We start from the raw sequence: 19,694 nt of genomic DNA on the forward strand, positions 1-19,694 counted from the left end.
TCAAAATCTGTATATTAATAACAAAGGGTCACATATTCTATCCAATGCACTCTTACAGGCACCTTTGAAACACCAAGGGTTTTCAGCAACAGTTATTATTAATAGAGCTCTTCACATATTATGGTTCTAAATATGTATTTTCAATCTTCAAAAACAGGTTCACAGGTTTCATATAGTCTCTCTCTTTTTTTTCCAGTATATTTTATTATAAAATTAGTAAAGTTTTAAAAGTGCTTTGAACATAACATATTTATGGTTTCTGGAAATCTTGCACCACACAAAATAAATCACAATAATCCTAAATAATGTCAGGGTCATAAACCATAAGATTAGACAATATTCCAGTATATAGTACTTTAAATCTTCACAAATCCTGACAATACTACATAATTTGAAAATGGTTATCATAAAAAGAGTCATAAGCATACTTCAAGTCTAAAGTACTATGAAAACTAATAACTTCTTATTCATACACAATGCTATTAGAATTACAGTACACCTATAAGAACATAAAAACAATTTATTTGGTTTAAGATTAATTGAAATATATACTTAAGATACACTCAGGGAAATAAATCAGGAGAAATGACCTGGGCAAGAAAGTAATTAAAATATTTTTGAATTGAGCTCTAGCCAAAGCATTTAGCCAAACAGCTACAGAATGGGAAAAGGAGATCCTTTGAACTGGTCCACACCTTCCAGAACTTCAAAGGATATTCTTAAACTTTAAGAAAGGCATTTGAATTGACCAAGAATGCAGAAGGAAATTAAAATACAATATGGAACAGGATATCAAATTAAATTAAGGTTTACATAAAATCTGATTTTGTTCTTCTTTAAAAAAAACAATTTTTATTTAACCTGCAGTTCCCTGTTTTGAGAAGTTTAGTATCTTAAAGCCCTGATCCTGTAAATACTTATGAATTTACTTAACCTTATTACTGTGAATAGTCCCGCTGATTTCATTTACTCACAGTAGTAAAGTTTTAAGCATGTGTGTGTTTATAGGACTGGGGTATTCATGACAAAATTAATAGTTAATTAATAGTTAATAATAAAGTTTTTGCTCAGAAGTAAGGTTGAAGCCTCAAGCTGGACTGTTATATTTTCAGGAGGCACAAGTTGTTTTTACTGAGCTAAGTCACAGTATCCATTGAATAAGAGGGTAGAGCTGCTGACCAGTGGCTAAAGGAACCTGGAGTAGCCTGCACTTCTATGTAAACAGTCTCTTATAAGTTTTGAATTTCAAGTGCAGACTGCTTTAAACAGTGCTTCTTTATTGGCTTTTAAATTACTTTTTGTATTTCTGCTCTAGTGACTGCTTCTGTAGCAAGAAATGTACTCCTGAAGGAGGGAAGGATAGAGCTAACATCATATAATGAAATAACCACAGTAATACCATATGGAGCAAAGCTGAATGAGTAATTCATTAAGAATAAATTTGACTAATTGTACCACTTCCTGTTTGTGATATGTCAACCAGTGATTTAAATTTTTCAATTCATTAATTATTTTAAATTATTCTAAACTTGACTGAGTTCTCCATGCTTTACTGGAACCCTGATATAGACCTTATCCAAGCACCACTGAAGACAATGGAGACTTTCTTGACTTCAGTGGGCTGTGGTCCAGGCCCCAAATACTCTATCATAGGTTCACAAAATCCTAATTTTCCAAACCTATAAAAGATTTGACATAAACATACATACATTCAACAGAATGCTTAAAAATATGACACCAGAAAAGAAAAAAAATTGACATTTATATACCTGGTAAATCTGAAAAGAGCAAAATGCATTCATTGAATCCATTAGCCAGAAGCCGGTCCCGCAGTTGCTGCAGAATAGCCACTCCAATACAGAATGGGAAGGAAGAATTGCCAAGCAGTAATGTATCCCACAGATGAAAAATCTTGTGCAGTGGAAAGACGTCTGCAAGATGGCACAGGCAACAAAATATTGATTATAACAAACAATGTTCAGGTTTAAAAATATACATGGCTAACTTTCTATATGTTTTAATGTTGCCTCAAGGTTACTGCTTTTTAATTTGGGAACAAACAAGACTAAACTTGTTTAGCTACAGATTTGTTTTCATATGTAGATTTATTACTCTCTATGGCAATCAACACTTCATTTCAATATTAAATATCTACTTCTGTGGATTATTTTCTTTTCTGGTCCTAAGTACACACTTTAGTGATATTTCTCTCTCTTTTGGAACCAACTGTAATTATGCATGAGTATACTACTGGAGAAGGGAGAAGTGAAAAACAAATGTATGCAATACTTCTTAGCTGACTGAGCTTTCAGAAGCAATTTTTCTCCTTTGAAGACATTCTGAACCCTTTCTTTCAGGAAAAAAGGACTAATGACAATCTGTGCATAAAATACTCTGGATACCTTTATCCTATCCAATATGCTTAAATAATTTTATTATTAACTATTTGTGATTAGAGGAAAAATGGGTAGAATTGCTATGCTCACAAAAGGTTTAACTGAATGGACCAAAAGTAGTCAATAGACAACACGGCTTTATTTCACAGGCAATCTTTAACTCTTTGAGATTTCATCAGTATATAAAACTCACATTCATTTCCTAATAGGAAAACTGATCAATTATTTTTTTTAAATAACTCCAATACCATCTGATATGAAATTGGAAAACATATCTGAGAGGGGGGGAGGAGGAAGTATATTGGATTATTCCTACTTTACAATTGAAAGAATGCATTATCTCCATACAAAATCATCTCCATCATTTAACCTTACCCAGGTACAATACTCCTTTTGTCCAATGAACAACATAAAATCATGGTAGAGTAGTAACAGATCTGTGTAATAGTAAAGTACTGGTTTATACAATTAAGGTGTATTTGCATATGCTGGCCTTTAACACAACAACGTTGCTATCATTTTCTCACTTCAAAAAAAAGACGGTTACTCACCTTTGTAACTGTTGTTCTTCGAGATGTGTTGCTCATATCCATTCCAGTTAGGTGTGTGCACGCCGCGTGCACGTTCGTTGGAGAAACTTTTACCCTAGCAACCCAGACGGGTCGGCTGGGCGCCCCCTGGAGTGGCGCCGCTATGGCGCCCAATATATATCCCAGCCGACCCGGCCACCCTTCAGTTCCTTCTTGCCGGCTACTCCGACAGTGGGGAAGGAGGGTGGGTTTGGAATGGATATGAGCAACACATCTCGAAGAACAACAGTTACAAAGGTGAGTAACCGTCTTTTCTTCTTCGAGTGATTGCTCATATCCATTCCAGTTAGGTGATTCCCAAGCCTTACCTAGGTGGTGGGGTCGGAGTGAGATGTGGCGGTATTTAGAACTGCTACGCCAAAGGCTGCATCATCTTTTGATTGTCGAACTAGCGCATAGTGTGCGGTGAATGTGTGGACCGATGACCAGGTCGCTGCACGGCATATCTCCTGGATAGGCACGTGCGCCAGGAAGGCTGCTGACGACGTCTGAGCTCTCGTGGAATGTGCCGTAAGGTGGCCAGAGGGGACACGAGCTAGGTCGTAGCATGCGCGAATGCATGCAGTCACCCAGGAGGAAATCCTCTGAGAGGAGATTGGTAGATCCCTCATTCATTCTGCGACTGCCACAAACAGCTGAGGAGACTTCCGGAACGGCTTTGTTCGCTCGATGTAGAAAGCGAGCGCTCTGCGTACATCTAAGGAGTGTAGCTGCTGGTCTCTCCGAGAAGAGTGGGGCTTCGGGAAGAAGATGTCCTGGTTGGTATGGAAGGCAGACACAACCTTAGGGAGGAACGCCGGGTGGGGCCACAGGTGTACTTTGTCCTTATGGAAGACGGTGTAGGGTGGGTCCACTGTGAGAGCTCTCAGCTCGGAGACCCGTCTGGCCGATGTAATGGCCACCAAGAAGGCCGTCTTCCATGACAGGTACGTGAGCGAGCAAGTCGCCCGTGGCTCAAATGGCGGGAACGTGAGCCTGTTCAGGACCAAGTTAAGGTCCCAGGTAGGAGCAGGGCGGCGTGCGGGGAAGTAGAGATGCTCCAGGCCTTTAACAAACCTGGCGACTAAGGGGTGGGAGAATACGGAGCGGCCACCCTCTCCTGGTCGAAAGGCGGATATGGCCGCTAAGTGCACCTTTAAGGAGGATGTCGCCAGGCCCTGCTGCTTAAGGTACCAGAGGTAGTCTAGGACCGTGGGAATCGGGGCCTGCGTAGGGTTCACCCCCTGAGTAGCACACCAGCAAGAGAAGCGCTTCCACTTGGCCCTGTACGTTGAGCGAGTGGAAGGTTTCCTGCTGTTAAGGAGGATATGCTGGACCAGAGCGGAGCAGCTGAGCTCCGCCGCGTTCAGCCATGCAGGAGCCACGCCGTGAGGTGCAGGGCTCGTAGGTCCGGGTGACAGAGCCTGCCGTGATCCTGCGTAATCAGGTCTGGGTGGAGAGGAAGGGGGATTGGAGGGTCCACAGACAGGTCCAGCAAGGCGGTGAACCAGTGCTGTCTGGGCCACGCAGGTGCGATCAGGATTAGATGCGCTTTGTCCCTGGGTAGTTGCAACAAGACTTTGTGCACCAGAGGGAACGGAGGGAAGGCATACAGTAGGTGGTGGGTCCATGGCAGGAGGAATGCGTCCGTGATCGACCCGGGAGAGAGACCCTGAAAGGAGCAAAACTCCTGGCACTTCCTGTTGGACTTGGTCGCGAAGAGGTCTATACGGGGAAATCCCCACCTCTGGAAGATGGAATGGATGACATCCGGTCTGATCGACCATTCGTGGCATAGGAAGGATCGGCTGAGTCTGTCCGCCAGTGTGTTCTTGACCCCTGGGAGGAAGGATGCCACCAGATCTATCGACTGGGCTATGCAGAAGTCCCAGAGTCGAATGGCTTCCTGACATAGGGGAGACGAACGGGTTCCCCCCTGTTTGTTGATATAGTACATGGCCGTTGTGTTGTCCGTGAGTACGGAAATGCATCAGTTGTTAGAGTCATTGACGGTTGCTGTGGATGGAACGGCATCCCCACGCATAGTAGGGCTGGGGTCAGCCACCAGTCGAGGGAGCGGAGAGGGTCGGGGGGGACCGTCACCAATACATCTAGGTGGTCCCTGCCCGGGCGGAATACGGAATTAAGCCATGTTTGGAAGGGCCTCATTCGGAGCCTGGCATACTTCGTCACGTAAGTACATGCGGCCATATGCCCTAGTAGTGTGAGGCAGGTGCAAGCCGAGGTGATTGGGGAGGCCTGCAAGCTCCGTATCATCAAGACGATAGTCTGGAAGCGGGGCTGAGGCAAGTAAGCCCTGGCTTGAGTAGAGTCCAGGGTCGCGCCTATGAAGTCCAACCTCTGTGTGGGGACCAGGCTGGATTTCTCGGCATTGAGAAGCAGGCCTAGCTGGGAGAAGAGGTCCGTAACGGCCTCGACATGTCGCCGCACCTGCGACTGGGAGGACCCCTTCAGGAGCCAGTCGTCGAGGTACGGAAAGACGTGGATTTTCCGCCGACGGAGGTGGGCGGCCACAACGGCCATGCACTTGGTAAACACCCTCGGGGCTGTGGAGAGGCCGAAGGGTAGGACTGCGAACTGGAAGTGCTGATGTCTGACCGTGAAGCGAAGGTACTTCCTGTGCGGTGGAAAGATGGCAATATGGAAGTACGCGTCCTTCATGTCAAGGGCGGCATACCAGTCTCCAGGATCCAGGGATGGGATAATGGTTCCCAGGGAGATCATGCGGAACTTCAACTTGAGCATCCATTTGTTGAGGCCTCGCAAGTCTAGGATGGGTCTGAGACCTCCCTTGGACTTGGGAATCAGAAAATACCGGGAGTAGAACCCCTTGCCTCTCTCGCCTAGAGGTACTTCCTCTATAGCTCCTGCTGCGAGGAGAGAACGAACCTCCTGCAGAACGGTTTGCTCGTGAGAGGGGTCCCTGAAGAGGGACTGGGAAGGGGGGGCGGGAAGGGGGTCAGGAAGCAAATTGCACGTGGTATCCGTGCTTCACTGTGCGTAGCACCCAACGGTCTGAAGTTAACCGGGACCACGCCGGGAGGAAGTGGGAGAGGCGGTTGTAGAAGGTAGGGGAAGGATCCTGTCTTGCGTCTGGTATGCCGTCCCCGGGCGCACCTTCAAAAGCCGGACTTGGAGCCCGGTGGTGCCTTGAAGGGCCCTTGGTTTTGGCCTCCCTGGGAGCTGGATTGGCGTCTGCGGCCCCCCCGGCCACGCCGTCTACTGAATTCCTGTCTCTGGCGAGGTGGGAAGTACGGGCGTCGTGGTTGGGGCCTGAAGGGTCTACGCTGGGTGGAGGGTGTATGCATCCCCAGCGAACGTATGATGACTCGATTGTCCTTCAGATTTTGCAATTTGGAGTCCGTTTTGTCCGAGAACAAACCTTTCCCGTCAAAGGGTAAGTCCTGGACGGTATATTGGAGTTCCGGGGGTAGGGTGGAGGCCTGAAGCCAGGAAATGCACCTCCTGGTGATTGCTGAGGCCAAGGTCCTGGCCACTGAGTCAGCCGCGTCGAAGGAAGCCTGTAGAGAGGTCCTGGCCACCTTTTTACCCTCCTTCAGGAACGCATTAAATTCCGGGGGTGAGTCCTGGCATAGAAGCTCGGAGAACTTACCCACCTCCGCCCAGATATTATAGTTATAACGGCCCAGTAGGGCCTGTTGGTTGGCCACACGGAGTTGCAAAGCCCCAGCTGAATACACCTTGCAATCCATGAGGTCCAGTCGCCTAGCTTCCTTGGCTTTGGGGGCCGGAGCCTGTTGGCCGTGCCGTTCCCTGTCGTTGACAGACTGGACAACTAGGGAGGAAGGAGGGGGGTGGACATATAGGTACTCGTACCCCCGAGAGGGTACCATGTACTTCCTTTCCACTCCCTTAGCTGTCGGTGGGATGGAGGCTGGCGACTGCCACAGGTTATCGGCGGTGGACTGGATAGTCTTTATGAATGGGAGGGCTACTCGGGTAGGTGCATCCGCAGAGAGGATGCTCACTACCGGGTCCTCAACCTCTGGGACTTCCTCCACAGGTAGGTTGATGTTAAGGGCCACTCTACGGAGGAGGTCCTGGTGGGCCCTGAGGTCTATTGGCGGGGGTCCTGACGCCAAAGACCCAGCCACGGCCTCATCTGGCGAGGAGGAGGAGGAGGAGGATACTCCGGGGATGAGGGCATCCTGTGCGGTATCCTGCTCCTGGACTGGTTCCTGCTCGAGTCGGCCCGGGGAATCCGGTGGCGGCTGTTTATCCGACTCAACCACAGGGGGGCGGGAGATAGTGGCCTCCGGTACCCGATGTTCTGAGGCAGTAGAACAGGTCTGGGGCACGGGGCCACCCTGGGTCTGATGATATGCCCAGGGTGTCCAAAAACACCACTGTTGGGCACCCACGTCCTGTGGGCGGGGGTTCTGGAACACTCCCAGCGGTATTTCGGGATCCTGGTCCCGTTCGTAGTAGCTACCCGCCTGGGAGGACGCCGACATGCCTCTAGACGGCCAAGGTGGAGTGACGAAAGTTGGCGCCGAGGTACCGACAGACCTTATACCTCTGGGTTGTGGTGACCGGTGCCGGTATTGGTGACGATGTCAGGAGCGAGATCGGGACCTGCGACCGGCTCGGTGCCGGGAGGTCGACCGAGATCTCAAGTCCCTCTGTCTCGATCTGCTCCTGGAGGTGTGGCACCCACCGCGGTGCCGCGAGCTGGAGCGGTACCGCGAGTACCGGGTTGACGCTCGAGACCAGAGCCTGACCAGTGCCGGGAGCGTGAGCGGTACCGAGGTGATCGGTGCCGGGAGCCTGAACGGCACCGAGAGCGAGATCGGCGTCGAGAGTATGAGCGACGCCTCGATGCAGAGCGTCCGCGGGACCGCGATCTGGAGCGGTGCCGGTCTGCTACTCTGACCGAAGCTGGTCTGGTCAGGGTCGGTTTGCCCATTGAGTGTAGTATCCACACCGGTGGTGCCGGGGGTAAGGGCAGTGGTGCATCGGTGATCGCGATCAGGTCCCTCGCTGCGGCAAATGTTTCCGGGGTAGATGGTGAAGCAGGCTCTACCGCGGTGGGCACCGGGGAGCCGCCAGGTGCCAGACTCGATGGCCCTCGTGGGGTCGGAGTCAACCGTACCGGCTTAGACGGCGCCGTGACAGGTATCGGTGCCGGGCTGTCCGTCTTTGGCGCAGGCTCTGGCTGCGAGGCAGCTGTTGTCGGGATGGTTTGCGCCTTCGCCGTCTTCGACCTCGGGGAGAGGGAGCGGCTCGAAGCCGGTTTCGGTACCGACGGAGGCCGGTGCCGTGAGTCCTTGTTGGCAAGGTGCCGTGGCGGTGCCCTTGCTTACCAGCTGACTTGTGCTCGGTGCCGAGGGTGGAGGTGTCAGGGCCGCTTCCATAAGGAGCTGTCTTAATCTAATGTCTCGCTCCTTCTTGGTTCTCGGCTTGAAAGACTTGCAGATCGAGCACTTAGCCGGTAAGTGCGACTCCCCAAGGCACTTCAAGGAAGAGTCATGGGGGTCTCCAACTGGCATCGGCTTGTGACAAGCCGAGCACTGCTTGAAACCCGATGAGCCGGGCATGAGCCCCGGCTCCCGGTGCGGGGGGTGGGGTCCCCGATCCCCTCAAACTACGACTAATAACTACACTAATAACACTAACTAACTAATTGACTAATAATTATATATATATTTACAACGATTAACTATAACTACTATATACAACGAAGCGAAAAGAGTTGCTAGGGAGTGTGGAGGTCAGCGAAGCCGCGCTCCACAGTTCCAACGACCGACACGGGCGGTAAGAAGGAACTGAAGGGTGGCTGGGTCGGCTGGGATATATATTGGGCGCCATAGCGGCGCCACTCCAGGGGGCGCCCAGCCGACCCGTCTGGGTTGCTAGGGTAAAAGTTTCTCCAACGAATGTGCACGCGGCGCGCACACATCTAACTGGAATGGATATGAGCAATCACTTGAAGAAGAACTGGCTCTTATTTTTTTTTTAAATGTGTCAAATTATATATGAAAGGATTTCCTCTTTCTGTACTGATCCCTGGTTTCAGGAATAAGAAAAAGTTCTCATGGAATCTATTTAGAGCAGCGGTGGGCAAACTACGGCCCGTTTTAATCCGGCCCTTGAGCTCCGGCTGGGGAGCGGGGTCTGGGGCTTACTCCCCTCGGGTGCTCCAGTCGGATAGCGGGGTATGGGGCTTGCCCCACTCTGCGTGGTTCCCAGAAGCAGCGATATGTCCCTCCTCCTGCTCCTATGCATAGGAGCAGCCAGGGGGCTCCGCACACTGCCCTCACCCCAAGCACTGCCTCCACAGCTCCCATTGGCCACGCAGGCAGCACGCAGAGCCCCCTAGCCACGCCTCCGCATAGGAACCAGAAGGGAGACATGCTGCTGCTTCTGGGAGCTGCTTGAGGTAAGCACTGCCCAGAGCCTGCATCCTGACCCCTTCCCATGCCCCAAATTCCTGCCTCAGCCCTGATCCCCCTTCTGCATTCCAAACCTCTCGGTCCCAGCCTGGAGAACCCTCCTACACCCCAAACCCCTCATCTCCAGCCCTGCCCCACAGCCCATACCCCCAGCCGGAGCCCACACCACCCCCCTGCACCCTAACCCTCAATTTTGTGAGTATTAGTGGCCCGCCATACAATTTCCATACCCAGATGTGGCCCTCAGGCCGAAAAGTTTGCCCACTCCTGATATGACACAACAGAGATCTATAAAATCAGGAATAGTATGGAGAAAGTGAATAGGGAAGTGTTACCTCTTCACATAATGCAAAACCTGATTAAATTAGTAGGCAGAAGCTTTAAAAACAAACATAAGGCAGTACTTCTTGACATACTGCAGTGGAATTCAATGCCACGGATACTGGGAAGTATAACTAGGTTCAAAAAATAATTAAATAAGTTCATGGAGGATAGGTCTGTCAAATTACAACTAAGGGAAGCCTGAACGTGTAACTGAGATCTCTGAAATGGGAGTTGTTTTTTCCCCTAAAGATGGAAGAGGCCGGTTTTCTCATACATGCATGGAACTGACAAGACTGGTTTTCAGTGTACAAAACCAAAGCCCCTATGGACTCCAGTTAACCTGGGGTGAAGTTGAACTAGCCATCTAGAAGTGAAGGCTCTATATTCTTCCCTTTTAAACTGAAATGGATATTGTATGGAGAAATGGGAGAAGTTAAACATACAGTGTTTATATTTAACCGAAGGGAAAAAATATATACTCACGTGTAAACATTGTGAGAAACCAAGGAATAGCATACAGCTACGAGAGGAAGAGAAGGGATAAAAACACATTTTGTTATGAGCTGAAGGCCTTGTCAAGGTTGATTTTCTATTACATTTAAAGGTATACAGCATATCAAGTTTCAGTGATAAGACCATTTTCACACAAATGTAACTTACAGATAACTTTACATTTGGGGCTAAATTTTCCTTTGCTTAAAGAGGTTTTTGTTTTTTTACAAAAGGCTGAGCAGAATCATTTCATCCACTTTTAAGTTTAATTGAAAATTAAAAAACCAAACCCTTGTTTTATTAAATGGTCACAATTCCCATCCCACTTACACATACAGATAACTCAAAAATGACTGATCTTGCACATCTGAAAATTGGCATTCAACGAATCTTCACTGAAGAGTACATAGCCAACTATGAAAAACAAAATACTTTAGATAATGAAGTTATGAACAACAGGAAATTGTTCCATGCAGCAGAACGTTCAGCAAGATGTGGGTATTCACACTTATTGAGAAGAGCACGGGGCATATCTGCTTTGCTTTTTTTTTTTCCCCCCTTCTTCCTGTATGGACATCTATTAAATGTGATCCTAATGTACCAACTATTCATTTTTCAATGAACAGCAATAGGTACAATTCAGCCTTAAGGACTTAAAGCACGTATCAGTGTATTGTATGCTATTAGCAGTTTAGATACTTATTCCTAAAGTTTATATCATGTGAAGGATTTGAGGTGGCACAGGCACTTATTCTGCTATGAGGCAGCTTAAGCATTTATGCTGCCTTAAGGGCTTTCTGGGCTGTAAAAACTTTATGCTACTGTAAGGCTTTCAAACAGTTTACATTATGCATGTATGCACTGTAAATAAGAAAGGCAGTTAAAAAGGTATGCCCTCTTCAGTAACTGGGAAAGTTTAGGTGCTTATGCCATTCAAGCATTTCTTAATTGTAAAGAAAATACTTACAAAATTAAAGGTAAAAATCTATGTGGATACTAAGTTGAAGTTGCTCAGAAAGTCACTGCAAGTCAGGAATGCAAAAGTTAAAATTCCAATATCAAATTTAACTCAATTGAACTGTACATATACAGTATTTTTCCATTTCTGGAGAGGTTCTTTTTAGTTAAATGTATAGCTTAGTATTTACGTCATGAAATGCAGAAGGTAGTGCTGCTAATGAACCTTTATTTTGCATTTCCTTATGTCTAGTGACTAAATAAACACACTTAATATTGCAGTAGTGTTTTTTTGTATTTAATACACTCAACTGGGTCAGTTAACTGGTGTCGTTGAACTTATGAATGTATGTACATTGCAGTACTCTTTGGATAGAGCTCTCCAAAATTTATTGTAATAGCTACTCTAGGTGCACCTTTCTTCTAACCAGCTATTCATAACAGTGGCAGAAAAGCTGAGATGACTAAATTTGCCAGTTTTTACAGGATTCACACAGGTCTTTATGAATGGACCTTACTATATGGAAAGGTTCAGTTTCTGATGGTAAAAATTCGTCTACCATTGTTGATGTGATACACCAGCACAATCTACTTCCACACATGTATTTTTGTAAAGCATTCCATCAACAACTTCATGTTCCCCATTACCATCTGAAAAGCCTGCAACAGTGCTTGTGCCGTGCCACCACGTTTTTAATAATCTGTTCACATGCAAGAATGTGCAGTATATCCACTAGAAAAGAAGCCTTCAGCTATGCTGAAGGCTCTCTCTTTAGGTATATCTACATGGAGATTAAAGCTCCGTGGCATGGACATGGCTGACCTTGGTCAGCTGACTCAGACTTGCGGGGCTTGGACTGTGGACTAAAAACAGTTGTGTAGACATTTATGCTTGGGCTGCAGCCTAAACTCTGGGACTCTTCACCCTCACGGAGTCCCGGAGCTTGGGCTCCAGCCTGAGTCCGAATATCCACATAGCAATTATTCACTCCCGCAGCCCAAGCCATATGAGTCCAAGTCAACTAGCCCAGGCCAGCCGCAGATTTTTATCCCCATGTAGACATACTTTTTGCTTTTGAGATAAAAAAAAATGATCACAGCAAAATACCTGAATCCCCCTTGTTCATAAATTATTTCATTGAGAACTGGAAGTAGATCAGTTCAGCCTCATGATTTGATTTTAAAAAAATGGTATTAGCCAAGCAGGCTTGCATACATTCAAAATTACACACACAGAAATGTAAATAACACATCTACAGCTTAAGCTGTGTACACATTTTTTCAACATGCACAAGAAAAAGAAATATACAAAACTATTGGGCATAACAGAAAACACTAACATGCTGTAAATATGACAAATAGTCAAAAACCTTATCCCTAAAACACAGACCTGGCTACAAACGTCATTCACCAATCCTGACAACTACTTAATATGTAAAAAAAAGTTAGACCAATCTTAAAGTAGCAGCTAGTTATTAGGGAAATTACAATAGGAGTTGAAGGGGAAATTATCCTTGTTATTTTCTAAAATATAATGCTACAACAAGAAGGGGTAGGGGTAAGTATAAAAATATTATGATCATTTATCTCCAGTTTTTTTATTACAAACAAGAGAGAGGTACTGCACTGTTCAGCGTCCCTCCTTCATGTCTTCTTATTCCACTGTAGCAAGTCAAAAGTGGAAATGAAGATCCAAAAGAAGAACAACATGTATCTGGTTTAAAGTACTTGCCTCACAAACAGGAATTAAAAACAAATATGCTGCCATATTTACATAGTCAAACCAATATAGTCAACATAAAGATATTCTTAGTAAATACTGCCCCCTAGCAACACCAGGGAAGAATAACTGCATGCTAGGACTGGCTAAAACTTTCACCGCAGTGATTTTCAACCTTTTTCCACTGGAGCTCTAACTGCAACGGATGTGGGTCTCCCTGCCTCTTCCCTTCAAATGAGTACTGCTCAGTATTTTTTAAAAAAATTATGCAGTACTCAATAAGAGCAATATTTGAACTTCATAGACACTAAGTCACATGAAAAAAAGATCAGCTGAACAACTTCCACATCAAAAGAGAATTAGTAAAAACAATGAAACAAAATATATACTTTCAATACAATGTAAAAGTACATTTCTTTGAGAAACAGCCTGAGATCATGAGTTGCAGTCCCATAATTATCAATGTTTAATAGATAAGGTTGAGTTTAGTTGTACACATAAAAGCAGTAATACAAACACTTTTCAAAAAAAAAAATCTATGAAGAATACAGCCTATCGTCCCCAAAATTAATGCAATTATCATTTGAATGCACAGTGAGTTTTCTGAGAATTTACAAAAAGTAGATTTACATGTTAGGTATCCATTTTGAGAAGGAAATTCCCAGAAAAAGCTTTGTTAAGGTAGAGTTAAGGTTGTGAGTATCTATCATAATTTAGAAGTAAAATATATTCACAGGATCATCATCTACAAAACAACCCAAGTCTGAAGACAATTTTTGTTCCATATTTTTATTAATTGGCAAGGTAAGTCTTAAAAGAGAAAACTTAATTACTCTAACTGCCAACATGTGATATACATTTCTTTAAGTAAGTGCCAAATTCACAAACTGAACATATATACTACACATATTTAGTGTGACTTTCAAACACTCATAACTTTGGTAAATTTAAACATTTTTCCTCACAAACCAAATATTTACAGGAACTTATGAATTGACATACTAGATCAGACCCAAGATCCATTGACTCTCTGTACCCTGTCTCTTATAAAGGCTATTCCAGATGCTTCAGAAAGGACAGGAATCCTAAAGGGGACAAATGTGAGATAGTCTGCCTCCCACATTAGGTCTCCTCCTAAATGGTATAATTAGAGACTTGCTTAAATCCTGAAGCATTATGTTTAATGTCCCTTCCAAAATTTTTATAATTGTGACAACCCTGCATATTCCTGATAGCCATATAAATGTTGAGTACTTTTCTGAATCTTAGTAAGTTTTGTCCTCACTGACTTCTTGTGACAAAGTGGAGCCAAGCACAGAGAATTAAAATTACTTGCCCCAGGTTTCCCAGCAATATTGTGGCAGAACGGCAGGACTAAAACTTTAATTTCATGCCTCCTATTTCAGTGCCCTACCCAGATACTGGTAATGAAATACTTATGCACATATTTCATTTTAATTTCTGAGGCACTGTGTAAGTGCTTAAATGAACTATTCATATGCTTAAAGTTAAGCACATGCACAAGTGTTTGAAGGACAGAGTACCCATAAGCAGACAAGATAAATGTAAAGGATTAAACCTAATTCCATCCATCCTTATCTCTCATCCCAAATATGTAAATTAAAAAACAACTGCTTTCCTATTAAATGAAAATTAAAAACCAGCCATCAAACACTCATGACTGAAAAAGTGTGGAGAAAGTGAATAGGGAAGTGTTACCTCTTCACATAACACAAAACTAGGGATATATTTCAGTAAGGACAGTTTAATTCAGGCTTCCAAGGGTAGTTATAAACAAACTGGAAAATAAAATGAACGAAAAATACGTTGGCAACAGTGTTCTTTTAACTCTAATTAAATAAAGCCTTATTACAGACACCTCCTGCATATCAGTGAATCCAATTTCACGTCTGTCTATGACAGCAGCATTACCAAGATGATATTAAGTAACTACAGCCAGACCTTGTCATCTCTGTTAATGGCCAGCTGACAACTGTGTCTAGCTTCCATTATTTGCAGCTAAAAGCTATTCAGAATAATTTATGGATACAGTTTTCCTTCTAGTAATGTGGCTCATTTCCTTGTTTCTCTTCCCTTAAAAATGGATGGATTTTGATGTTAGAATTATAAGCAAAATACAGAACAGATGTTATAAAACATTATATAAGTTCATACTACAAAACAGTGAAAAATAAAAAAAAAAAAACCTGTGAAATTCACCTTACGGATATCTCCATTTACATGTAAATCACATAGCCACTGCAATATATTTAATCCAGGCACCACATCAGCTAACAATATTCACAACTATTCAAGCTTCAGCAGCGTTCAATATTCTGAGAGCTACATGACCCAAAGTAAATGGAAGGGTGCCAGGAAACAATCCTTCCTGCAGCAGGAGCCTGCTTTTCAATGATGAAAGATTAATCAGGGTTTACTTTGATAGGATTAGTACTCAAGCACGAAACTCTGGTTCGGATCTCATTACTGAAGTGCATATCCTTCACCTTGATGGATCTGGGCTGTCCTGTTACAGGTGCAAAAACACCCCTCTCTCTTACTAATCTAAAAGGCAGAACAGGGAAAAAAATATTTTTATGTGACAGGTGATTTAGGAAGAATTGACTCCTCTTAGGAAGCGCAGTTAAGCTTTAAAAAAGTCAGGGATTGCCAATACATTTATTTGTATGATGCAAATACTTTTTTTTAACAAATGTATAGTTGTACATCACAATTGGTATATATTTTGGATTCTCTATTCTATGCCCTTCATTTGTCAATTTTCTTAGGCTTCTGGCTCTCTGGGAGAGGGCCTGAGTCTGCCTATGCATGTGTATAGCGACCAGCACAGTGGAGTCTTGATAGCGATTGGGATTCCTGGCTACTACCATAATACAAATAAATAAAAATATATACAAATAAATGTTGTTTAATTTTTCATATCTCATCTAAAATTTGTCTGAGGGCCCGCAAGAGGCCCATGATTTGAGTCATTGTCTGAGGAGCTCTGCGGATGGGTTTCTGTACTGGATCCATGTAGGATGGTATGGATGGCAATGATAGGGATAGGCAAAAGAATGGGTCAGGGAACATACATATGTACATATTCTATGTTGCTATTCTAATTCACATGCTGAATTAATGGCCATAGCGTGTTTGCATGGCTATGCTACAGCCCTTCGCCCAGCCCCATGTTGGGAGCTTGCATTTTATTTTTTCAAAGTCCTGTGCATTTCATCTACATAAAACCCTAATTTCTTCCCTCCTTAACACTAGCTTGAAGTGATGCATATGTAAGGTCTTTTCTACACCAGAGTAAGTTTTATCCATCTGTGTGTAACCCACTACATTGGCCACTCTCTTCAGCTGACTGGGCATATTACGTTAGTTTTTAAGTGTCGCTATATCCTGTCTCAAGTTGGATCATTTATAAACAATCCTATTTATCTCCCTGAAACACAGTTACCAAAAAGAAAAAAAAACCTGTACAATAGACTTAATTTACGCTTTCCTGGTAAAACTTGATAATTACATGCATAAGTATACTTTAAATATGAAACTCTTGATCACTTCATGAGTATACACTGTGACAGACCCAGACCAGTGGGGTGCAGGAGTCTAGTAGAGGGCAAATATACTGGTCACTGGATGAGTAGTTTTCTGTTCCCTGAGTGACCAGAGCAGGGGCTGCACTAGAGTAATCAGGAACCTGCTAGAACCAATTAAGGCAGACAGGCTGATTAGAACACCTGCAGCCAATCAAGGCAGGCTAATCAGGGCACCTGGGTTTAAAGAGGAGCTCACTCCAGTCAGGGGAGGGGGAGCCGGAGGAGAGGAAGTGCGTGTGAGGAGCTGGGAGCAAGAGGCACAAGGACCTGAGAGTGAGAGGGTGTGCTGCTGGAGGACTAAGGAATACAAGCGTTATCAGATACCAGGAGGAAGGTCCTGTGGTGAGGATAAAGAAGGTGTTTGGAGGAGGCCATGGGGAAGTAGCCCAGGGAGTTGTAGCTGTCACACAGCTGCAATCCACAGCTATAGACAGCTGCAATCCACAGGGCCCTGGGCTGGAACCTGGAGGGCGGGCCTGGGTTCCCCCCAAACCTCCCAGCTCCTGATCAGACACAGGAGGAGTTGATCCAGGTTGTGGGGAAGATCACTGAGGTGAGCAAATCTGCCAATAAGCGCAGGACCCACCAAGGTAGAGGAGGAATTTTGTCACAACACACACTCATACAGAAGTTGTGAATGAAAAAATCAGTTTTGCAGATTTGGCCCTGTAACAGCTGGCAATTTCTGCAAAAGCATTGATTTAACTTTAACATTTTTGAAGGAACATAGTTTCTTGATAAAATGATTATCATGACTGTTCAGAAAATACAGTCCTGAACCAAACACCCTATATTTCCCCTCTTCCCACTGAATCTGTATTCCCCAATTCCATGGTGATGATTCCCTCCTTTCTCCCCACCCACACTGATAATTAGAATGTATACTGTCATAAAGCTTGCCATCTATTTTTAATAACTGTTCTATTTATAACCTGACCAGACTTTTAAAAAGTGCTGTCCATATCAGTTAACAATGCTTCTTCTTACTGTCTTCAGTGTGTCACCTCAGTACAGGCTCAAGGTATGTCTACAATATAGAGACCGTCACCATAGCTACGCAGGCATAACCCTGTAATGTTGACATGGCCTGGTTTGATGGAAATGGTTTTTCCACTGGTGTAGGAAAACCACTTCCCTGGAATGGAAACATTTTTCCATCAACATAACTGTGTCTACAGTGGGCACCAGGTGAGCATTATTATGTCGATCAGGGGTGTGATTTTTTCCACACCTCTGACCAGTTTAGCTACATCAACCTAAGCGTAGACCCAGCACAGTGGAGTCTTGACAGTGATAGTCTGTGACAGAAGTTAGCTAAATCTATTACTGGAAACATTCAAATTATAAATCTGAATGAAATGTAACTAAATTTTCTGGAAAGGCATTTTATTCAAATTACTTCAGCATTCTAGACTACTCAAAACTGCATGGTGCTCTGGACAAAGGGGAGAATATTTGAGAAGTATGGTGGCAGCTGTGACAAGGTACTATAATATCAAGAACACCTAGTTCTTCTTTTTTAATGAATACATTCCCCTATGTGTTTTTGCTATTGTGCAGTTAGAATTTTCCCATTTGAAGCGACTACTCTCCCTACGCAAATAAAATTTCTGGGTCAGACACTTTGATTTAATACATTTCCAGAAGGTTCACTGACATACATCTACTCACTAATTTGCAAGAGCTGACATCGTGCATTAAAAAGTAAGTAGTCCATGAAGTTTGTATTTAATTAACTTGCACAATTTTTTTTATTCTGTTTTCAGTTGTTTCATGGATTAAAAACATTAAATTGTCACTAAATATTCATGTTTTTTTCCAAGTCAATACTTTTTAATTTTGACCCTGACATTAAAAATAAAAATCAAAAATTTTGTTTATAATTTGCAGTGGACAGTGTATTTTATCACTTCTTCATACACTCATTCACTAACTGATTGTAAGCGCTGTCGTTACATCTTCCACGCCAAGAAAAACTGATATTTTTCTTTTAAGAAAGAAGTTGAACCAACAACAAAAAGTTTAACTCTCTCATCTTAAGTAAGGCTATGATTTTGTCTTGGAGGTCGCAGAAGTCGTGAGGTACCCCTGCTGCCTGAGGCAACGTCCCTCAAGCTCCCGGCCGCCGCAGGCAGAGGGGTACTCCAGCAGCTCCCCTGCCACTGCGGCAGGGGATATTGGCAACTCATTTGCCACCATGGAAGAGGACAGGGGGACTCCCGCAGCTCTCCCCCCCCACTAGGGAGTGGGCAGGGGGACCCTAAGGGCTCTGAGCCCCCCTGAGCTCCCAGCTACTCAGCATCTGCCCAGTCCCTTCCCATTGTATCATGGATAATTTTAGTAAAAGTCAGGGACTGGTCACGGGCTTCTGTGAATTTGTCTATATTACCCATGACCTGTCCGTGACTTTTACTAAAAATATCCATGACAAAATCTGAGCCTTAATCGTAAGCCCTTTGAGAAACGCCACCCACCAGAATCAATTGGTAGGAGCCAAGGGGCAAAAGGGGAGCAGTCCCAGTAGCAAGGGAGGGAGACACTCGCCAAGGGACAATAAATAGCTCTTACCCTGGGAGTCTCTAGCACCCATTGGCCAAGGGGAAAGGCATGTTGATTATCCAGCACTCCCTAGCTCCCAGGATTTAGCTCAAGGCAGGTACCATATGGAGCATCTTTTGGCTTAGTTCAAGCAGACCATTCTAGCCACCCAAACTAGGAATGGGAACCTAGCCCGACAGATGCTGTGGGACTATCCTATTGCCTGTTCAGGAGGTTATGAAATAATTTTTTCTCCCACGGGACAACTGGAGGAGGACCATGAAGTTTTTTGCCTTCCTCGCAGCACCTGCAAGCCATAGTGGGTTAAGTAGGAACTCACTTAGTACCTAACTGAGGTACTGGGATGAAGTTGTTTATTTGCTGAAACTTGTGGCCAGTTTCCAGTGCAGTTAAGAGAATAAAATGAACAGTTCCCAGGAGGTGGAAGACCTGGGATTTTGGTGGTGGGACCTTGCGGTCTTCACTGGCTGATGTCCCCATCCTGCTGTACCCTCTGTCCCGCTCATGGTAGGGCTGAGTATTGGGGGGTAGGGTGAGGATAGCCTACCTTGTGTTATGGGTTGTATGGTAAGGAGTCCTGTAATCCTGGTGCCAATTACAGGTTATATGGTAAGGAGTCCTGTAGCCCTCTCTCC

At 44.5% G+C, this 19,694-nt stretch overlaps 1 protein-coding gene across 2 annotated transcripts in view; it reads right to left on the reverse strand.

Moving 5' to 3' along the window:
• The window catches only part of TBCK (TBC1 domain containing kinase), a 185,875-nt gene that overhangs the window by 78,949 nt on the left and 87,232 nt on the right, over positions 1–19,694 (reverse strand). For both annotated transcript variants that reach the window (XM_030564512.1, XM_030564511.1), the window contains 2 exons: positions 10,207–10,243; positions 1,770–1,931 (listed from right to left, as the gene is read on the reverse strand). In XM_030564512.1, the coding sequence (XP_030420372.1) occupies positions 1,770–1,931; positions 10,207–10,243 (199 nt within the window). The remainder of the gene's footprint in view (positions 1–1,769; positions 1,932–10,206; positions 10,244–19,694) is intronic.

This window comes from Gopherus evgoodei, chromosome 5, assembly GCF_007399415.2.
Source record: "Gopherus evgoodei ecotype Sinaloan lineage chromosome 5, rGopEvg1_v1.p, whole genome shotgun sequence".
In the NCBI taxonomy this organism is placed as follows: Eukaryota; Metazoa; Chordata; order Testudines; family Testudinidae; genus Gopherus; species Gopherus evgoodei.